This window comes from Myxine glutinosa, chromosome 3, assembly GCF_964187855.1.
Source record: "Myxine glutinosa chromosome 3, kmMyxGlut1.1, whole genome shotgun sequence".
NCBI lineage: Eukaryota > Metazoa > Chordata > Myxini > Myxiniformes > Myxinidae > Myxine > Myxine glutinosa.
In genome coordinates, this window is record NC_136263.1 from 166,528,383 (window position 1) to 166,537,347 (window position 8,965).

General features: G+C 41.8%; 1 protein-coding gene across 1 annotated transcript; it reads left to right on the forward strand.

Moving 5' to 3' along the window:
* The first annotated feature begins 6,700 nt into the window (after positions 1 to 6,700).
* On the forward strand, positions 6,701 to 8,548 carry LOC144891376 (uncharacterized). The gene is made up of 3 exons (XM_078774721.1): positions 6,701 to 7,312; positions 7,466 to 7,689; positions 7,847 to 8,548. Exons 1-3 carry the CDS (start codon positions 6,749 to 6,751, stop codon positions 8,379 to 8,381), a joined length of 1,323 nt encoding a protein of 440 aa, XP_078630847.1. The 5' UTR covers positions 6,701 to 6,748; the 3' UTR covers positions 8,382 to 8,548.
* The last annotated feature ends 417 nt before the right edge of the window (positions 8,549 to 8,965 follow it).

The window sequence follows — 8,965 nt, forward strand, 5'->3', positions numbered from 1 at the left end:
TGTGCTTGTTTGTTTGTTTTTTGTCTGGGCGATATCTCCTTTGAGCTAGGAAACTGAAATTTTGGCACAATAATGAGCAAGTGCTTTGGGAAAAACGGTATTTTTTGCTGAATCAATTAATCGATTAATTAATTAATTATTCGATTAATGATTTCATTAGTTGTTATTTTTTAAAGTTTCAGATTCGGATGAAACGTTAATGGTTTTGGTATTTTATTAGCCAATTGATAAATTATTTCATTATTTTACAATCATTATTTATTTTCATTATTAATCATTTATTTATTTTCTTTCTCATCTGGGCAATATCTCAGGCACCTTTTGAGTGAGGAAGCTAATATTTGTACACGATAGTGACCAAGTGATGTGGCTATAAAGGATATTTTTCATTTATTGATTAATCATTTAATCAATTAATTATTTATTGATTAATAAATTAATTATCTACTTTTTTCGATTTATGACTTAATTAATTTTCTAAAAGTTATAGCTTCGAATGAAGCACTGGTAGTTTAGGTGTGCTATTAACCAATTGATTAAGAAAATATTTTATGAAGCTTATTTATTGATTTTAATTATGCAATTAATCAATCAATTATTGTACACCTCTTCTACCCAATTCGGCCTCTATGAGCCACACGGCGGTATTGCTTGGGCAATGCCGCACTGGAGGATATTTCATTTTTTGGCATGGGGGTGGTGTACTTTGAATGTATCTGTACTTGTTTACTTCTTTTGCCACATTAACATGTTGTATGAATATGTAATCAGACGTTACCTCGTTCTTTTTTCAAGTGGCAAAATGCAATTCTCAGTGAATTATGAACAAGAAGAAAAAGACATAAAATGTCACTAGACATAAAATGACATAAAATACATAAAAATACGAAAACCCTGCCGTGGTTTTAGTAATTTTGCTGTACAAAGTTGAAGGCCGTCAGTCGGCCATCTTTGGTCGGATTACAAAACAAAATCTTCTGCATATGCATACTCTCATGTATTGTCTTTCTGCCCAGTTTGAAGAAAATCGGTCCATGCATGTCCGAGAAATGGACGGGGACACGTTTAAGCAACAAAATGGCCGCCAGTCGGCCATATTGGATCTGATCTCGAAAGAAAAATGACATGCATATGTAACCCATCATTCTTTATCCGTTTGCCAAATTTGAACAAGATTGGTCAATGCATTTCCAAGAAATGGTTGAGGATGTAATCAATATCAGTTTTTTTTACAACTAAAATGGCTGCCTGTCAACCAGTTGACCATCTTTGATCAACTGCAAAATAAAGTGAAGTGCACGTATTTGCCATCATGCACTGCTTGTGCCAGGTTTGAACAAAACCTGATAATGCATGTCCGAGAAATTGTTGGAGACACGTTTAAGTAACAAAATGGATCTCAGCAGGCCATCTTGGATCTGATCGTGCAAGAAAAATGACGTGCATATATATGTAAGCCATATTCATTATCTGTGTGCCAAGTTTGAACAACAACGTGCATATGCATGTCGGAGAAATGGTTGAGGACGTGTTCAATATCGGGTTTTTTAGAACTAAAATGGCCACCAGTTGGCCATCTTTGATCGCATTGCAAATCAACATGATGTGCATATTTATACAGTCATGTATTGTCTTTGTGCCAAGTACAAAGAAAGTCATTCCATACAGTCACATGAAAAAGTAACTACACCCCATGTAAAGTTTTGACTTTTTCAACATATTTCAACATACAGCTATTTGATCTTCATTTCAACAACATTGATAGATAAAGGTGATATAATATAACAAATATCATGAAACATGTACATGTTGTAGTCCATTGTATAATTTAAATAAACATAAATGCAAATTTCGCATGTGGAAAAAGTAAGTACACCCTTGGCCCCCCTACATTTACACCCCTACATTTATCACTACTTCAAATACCTAAAATTAGAATCAGGTGCACCAGCTCAGGTGCAAATGATTAGAACATCGTTAGAGAGGATCTTGGAGGAACCTGTCTTATTTAAACCTCACACATTTAGTTTGGTTTGCTCTTTGTTGTTGAAATGTGCGGCGTCACCATGCCTCGATCAAAAGAGGTCTAAGAGGCATTCGGAAAGGAGGTTATAGATGCCGAAGAGTCTGGGAAGGGATTTTAAAAGATCTCCAAACAATTTGAAATCAATCATTCGACTGTCCGGAAGATCATCTACAAGTGGAGAAGATTCCAAACAACTGCCAACTTGTTCAGGCCAGGCGGCCCCAGCAAGTTCAGCAGGAGAGCAGACCACAAGATGCTGAAAGAAGTCTCTAAGAACCCCAGAATGTCATCACGGGACCTACAGGTAGCTCTTGCCACTGTTGATGTCAAAGTGCACGAGTCTACCATTAGAAAGAGGCTGCACAAATTTGATCTACATGGGAGGTGTGCCAGGAGGAAACCTTTGCTGTCCAGAAAGAACATCAGGGCAAGACTAAAGTTTGCCAATGACCACCTAGGCAAAGACCAGCACTTCTGGAACAATGTGCTCTGGACAGATGAGTCAAACGTAGAGCTATTTGGCTATTTGTACCAGAAGACATATTTGGCGAAAACCAAAGACAGCATTTGACCACAATAACCTGATACCAACTGTAAAGCATGGTGGTGGAAATATTATGGTTTGGGGCAGCTTTGCTGCATCAGGGCCTGGGCAGCTCACCATGATAGAATCCACTATGAATTCTTCATTGTACCAGAGGGTGCTTGAGGATAATGTGAGGCCATCTGTCGGAAAGTTGAAGCTCAACCGAAGGTGGACCTTGCAACATGACAATGACCCTAAACATACCAGTAAATCTACCAAGGAATGGCTGAAAAGAAAGAAATGGAGGGTTCTGGAATGGCCAAGTCATAGCCCGGATCTAAATCCCATCGAGATGTTGTGGGGGGATTTCAAACGAGCTGTGCATGCAACAAACCCCTCAAACATCACACAGCTGAAAGAATTCTGCATGGAGGAGTGGGCAAAAATTTCTCCCAGTCGATGTCAGAGACTGGTAGACAGTTATAAAAAACGCCTACTTGAGGTTGTTTCTGCCAAAGGGGACCATGCCACCTATTAGAGCCAAGTAGTAAAGGAAACATATGAAAATCTGTTAACTAAATTGTTACCAAAATATTTCTTCACCAATATGTTTGTAAAGGTGTGTAATAACATGTGTTAAAATGTTGAAGGTCAACTCCCGTGGGAAACCCAGAAAAAAAGCTGTTGAATTCGGGTACCGAAAAATTATTTTCGAGAATTTTTATTTTTTTTAATCGGCCCTTAAGTAACTTATGAGGGGTCAAATAAGGGTTTTTCATGATTCTGAGTTGATTGTTAACATTTATATTTCACCACAGACACTCCTTTGTGGAAAAATAATTTCTAAATATATCTCATTTTCTACTTTGCAGGACATGGAGTCTAGCAATATGGATAAAGACGTTACTCCACCTGTGCTCAATTGCTTCATCTGTGCACGCTCGGATACACCAGCTGAAAGGCTCATACAGGCAACTCCAAAGGGATACTCAACTTTATTGAAACAAGCAGAAACTGTCGAAAATGTTACTGTTGTGGAACGTATGAAGGAGGCTCAAAAGGAAGGAAAACTGAGGTACCACCAGAAGTGTAAAAATGATCTGTACAACAACTTTGTTGCAACCACCAAGAAGTCAGCTCAAGCATCAAAGGCAGAGAAAGAGTCATCAAAGTTGAAGAGAAGACGCACTACTTGTGAGTTCAGTTCATCAACTGGCTGCAGTTCTAGAAGATCACAGTCAGTTGACCTCCTGTATAAGGATGTATGCATTCTTTGCAACCAACCAGCCCAGCTCTACAAAAATAATCCAGCACAAGCTAGAAAGAAATACAGAGTGCCAGATAATTTGACTGCAGATACACTGAAGGCAAGCTTGCTGAAGACAGCACGGAGTCGCGGGGATGACTGGGGCACTGAAGTCACTGGACGCCTGGAAGGGATCAACGACTTGGTAGCAGAAGAAACACTGTACCATTTGCGATGCAAACTTATGTTTGCGAGAGGTGACAGTTTGTCCAAGACTGATGAGGAAGGAAAAAGGAAGAGAGGACAGAGGAGTATTGATGAGGAGCGAGAGGCAGTTTTTATTGAATTCTGCGAATGGTTAGACTCAGAATTAGAGCATGGGGTAATGAACATGGACCAAGTCCATGAAAAGCTGCAGGAGTTTGATCAGTCACCAGAGAAGAGCCTTTCTTATTCAAAGCATTGGCTAAAGATAAAACTTCTAGAGAAATACGAAGACACCTTGTATTTCACAACACAGGAAAGAAGGGCAGATGTACTCTGTCTCAAAGATGGCACCGACAATATTCTGCGAGGGCATCATGCTAATCTTGACCATGGAGATGAGAAGACTCAGATCATAAAGACGGCACTCAAGTTCATATCCAATGATATTGCCTTGATTGATTTAGGTCCAAAGTCATACCCCACCACACACAGTATGACTGACATCGATAGTCAGCTGACACTTGTTCCTGCAAGCCTTCAGATGTTCTTGAGACCGATTGTCAAGACAGACGACGAAAGAGTTGCCGTTTGGGGGCAGAATTTTATTTAGGCCTGTCGACCTCGGTCTGGAGTATTGCCACACCAAATGGGGCTTGCCATACAACTTGATCATAGATTTGGGTCAAAATGGATGCTCAACAAGTTCCACCGGCTGGGATACACTGAGTCTTACACGGAGACACAAAACTACAAATACTGCTTCCTTAATAGTAGGAGTGGAGATGATGTTCCAGATACTTCTGGCACTCTTGACACCATTGTGGAGGAAACCGATGAACAGATCAATGATGAGGTTGCGGTTGATGCTGCGCTTGAGGATCAATCAGTGATGACAGCCAAAGTGCCAGCCAGTGAAAGTGAATTGTCAAGTAATGATCAGGTGGTCTTTATGGAGGTTGGGGAAACAAACAATGCAGTCACTCAGTTTGTTGGAGACAATATAGATTGAAACATTGTCTCTATTCACGGAAACACTCCCTTTCACTCAATGGGTTGGATCGAAGTCACCTCTCCGGCACCACCTTTGCCAGATCCACAGACAACAGCGGCTTTCCCCCGGGTGAAGTTGAAGGCACTCGACAAAGTTAAGATCCTGAGAGGAACTGAAGTAAAGATTATTCCATTTACGAACAGGAAACAGATAGGAACGAACGCGATCATGTTTCTCCCCCTCGCTGAGCTTTCCTCCTCCCTGGCTCATGATCAGCCACTCCTCACTCCAGGTGACACACTCTGGGCAGCGGGGTGGGTGATCAAAGCCAACGATCCTGAGTTCCCACACTCCAACTGGAATGGCTGGATGAAGAGAATCCATGCTAATGATGCAAAGCAGAGCACACAGATCGAGTTCCTCCCAGTTATTGAAGGAGACCCTAATGACCTCAACACCATCTTCACCACTCTGAAAGAGTGCATACGGCGTGCTGGGGTCGCTATAGTGACCTTTGATCTTCCGATTTGGCTGTAGGCTGTGAATATAATAAAGCAGGCAAATCTACCCGTCATTCCAAGGTTGGGTGGTTTTCACCTGCTGAAGTCTTATCTTGGATCAATGGGTAACATCATGGAAGATTCTGGACTACTAGATGTGATCCAGTTGATCTATCCTGGAAGTACGACAGCCAACCACATCATGGATGGAGGATGTTTTGACAAGGCAATCCGTGTTCACCTCCTCATCGATGCAGCCATCTATCAACACATCATGAAACTTGCCTTCACTGAGGAGGAGCGTGGTGACATGAAGACCTTCATGGAGAAGGTGGCTGATGGGAAGATGGGAGCCAGACACTCAGACCCAGTAGTGCCAGTGTTTGAGCAAAGGTTTGAAGAAACCTTCAAACGACTCGCAAAAGGAGGAAGAACACCTGCACTCTGGGTGGAGTACCACCACATGGTAGATGTGATCAAGGTCTTTATCAGAACCGAGCGACTTGCAGACCACAATGGGCATCTGTCCTGCATTGTTACCAAGATGCTTCACATCTTTGCCGCTGCAGGCCATCATCAGTATGCCAAGGGCGCACGGCTATACTGTCAACTCATGAAGGAACTAGAAACTTTGCCTGCTTACAAAGACACCTTAGAACGTCTCACTGCCCACGGGAACCACGTTGTCCGTTACTCAAGTCATGAGTGGTCCGGCACATGGTGTGACATTTGCATTGAGCAGACATTAATGAAGGCAGCCAAGTCACAAGGTGGACTGAGCAGAGGAAGAATGAGAAACAGTTTTTCTGGCCACAAATGCTGGGTGCTCACCCTCAGTCACCTGTCTGATGTCAACCGGCGGATGGAGGAGGACGTCAGTAAACATGTTCCAGTCCACAGAGACCTTGCCAAGACACAGATGAAGCGAGATGCAGAGGCAGTTGAACTTGTCCTAAAATGGTTTGAGGAGATCAAGCCATTCGACAACGATAGAGACAAGGAGTTGCTCGTGTCTTTCTCAACAGGATTCACAAGCACTGGAGATGACGCAGTCAATGCTGAGAGAGCAGCTGAAGTTGGGATGGAGATGCAGATCAAGCTGGATGGACAGTCAGTGACGTCGAACATGGATGTCAAGTCAAAGATAAAAGCCCTGTCATCACTAAGAAAATTTCCCTTGGTCAACGAGAAAAAGATTCACCTTGACTCACTAAAGTTGTTCAACCGACTGAGCATTTTCGCCCAGCGGGATATGACAGTTGAGACAAGCTTACAGTATGAGCTGACTCCCTTCCCATTGTCCCTGTTCAGCAACAAAGATCAGAAGATGAACAAGGCAAACAAGGCAGACTTTTCAAATACAAGCCTGAAGGCGTTAACTGATCCACTTGACTTGACTAACCAACCCTGCTGCACCCTCGTAATTGATCGCGGATGGCTTGTCTACATGGTGAAGTGGGAACAACGTCAGACCTGGCAGGAGATCGCCAACAGTTACCTGAGCTACGTGCAGTATCTGGACCGCTGCTCCCAGAAGATCATTGTGGTCTTTGATGGCTACAGCAGATCACCAAAAGATCACGACCACATCCGGCGTACCAAGAATTCCTGCTGTAATCTCCAGATTCGACCGGATATGTCCAACTTGACCCCAAGAGCAAAGTTTCTGGACAACACTCATAACAAGAGTGAGCTCATCCACCTTCTCTCTTCAACCTTCCGAAAACATCACATCACTGTGGAGCAGTGTGACAATGATGCTGACACTTCAATTGTGAGAGAGGCATTGGCTGCTGCTTCAGATGGCTCTGTTGAGGTCAGTACCATTTGTGTCTTCAGTTAGTATAACTATTGGATGGAGCCCGGGGGGAGATGGGGTAATTTAAAAATAAGAGAATTCACACTGTTGAAAAGTTAAATCTGTTCTTGAACGGTTCATTATGCTTTGTACATGTTGTTATATTTTCAGGTGCGGGCAGAAGATGCAGACGTGCTGGTAATGCTGGTGCACCATAGCTCAGACAGCCACCATCCACTCTTCTTAACCACATCAAACGGCTCTTATGACGTCCGAAAGATCAAAGAATCTCTCTCCGAAACACAGAAGAGCTACCTGCTCTTCTGTCACGCCTTCACGGGGTGTGATACGGTTTCTGCAATCGCTGGTCATGGGAAAACAACTCTATTTGCCAGGTAATAATGATAATACTACTATTACGTCGGCAAATAATACTAATACTAATAATAATTATAATCATTGTCATCATAGTATAAATGTTAAAAATAATAATAATTTTATTTCTGTTTTACATTATACTTTACTTGACATAGACCTGGTGCTTTTTTTTAGGTTTTGCGAAGGGGACGCGGCTGAGTACATCGACATCTTCCTTGACACAGAAGCCACCAAGGAAACAGTGATTCAGGCTGGTACTGCGATTTTCAAGTACATTTACCATGGACGAGATACTACATTGGGTGAAATTCGGTACAACATGTTCTCAAGGAAGGCAGCGGCAGGAGTGATCAAACCAGAGACTCTACCTCCAACAGAGGGTGCAGCTGCACAACATTCACTCCGTGCCTACCTGCAGACCCGGGACTGGATCCTTCTACAGAGCATGTCTCTGAACCCCAGTGACTATGGATGGACAATTGGTGTGCATGGGTATGAGCCAGTTCCAACACTGGACCCCACGGCTCCTGAGGAGCTATTGCAGTTCACGAGCTGTAATTGTCATGGAGATTGCAGCAACCGGCGATGCAGCTGCAAGAAGAATGGGGTCACGTGCATCTCGGCCTGTGGAGTCTGTAATGGCATTACATGCAGAAACTGCAGTCATGATGTTGTTGAGTCTGAAGAAGACATAGACAATGACTGTTGAAACTTCTGACATTGTGAATGAGAAATAACTCTTGAGTATTATATATGTATGTGAAATAAAAGCTACTTTGTGTGTAAATGTAAAAGTGAAAATATAAATGTTAACAATCAACTCAGAATCATGAAAAACCCTTATTTGACCCCTCATAAGTTACTTAAGGGCCGATTAAAAAAAAAAAAATTCTCGAAAATAATTTTTCGGTACCCGAATTCAACAGCTTTTTTTCTGGGTTTCCCGCGGGAGTTGAACTTCAACATTTTAACACATGTTATTACACACCTTTACAAACATATTGGTGAAGAAATTTTTTGGTAACAATTTAGTTAACAGATTTGTGAAATATCTCATAAAATGCCCTTACTATATATATGTATGTGAAATAAAAGCTACTTTGTGTGTAAATGTAAAAGTGAAAATATAAATGTTAACAATCAACTCAGAATCATGAAAAACCCTTATTTGACCCCTCATAAGTTACTTAAGGGCCGATTAAAAAAAATAAAAATTCTCGAAAATAATTTTTCGGTACCCGAATTCAACAGCTTTTTTTCTGGGTTTCCCACGGGAGTTGAACTTCAACATTT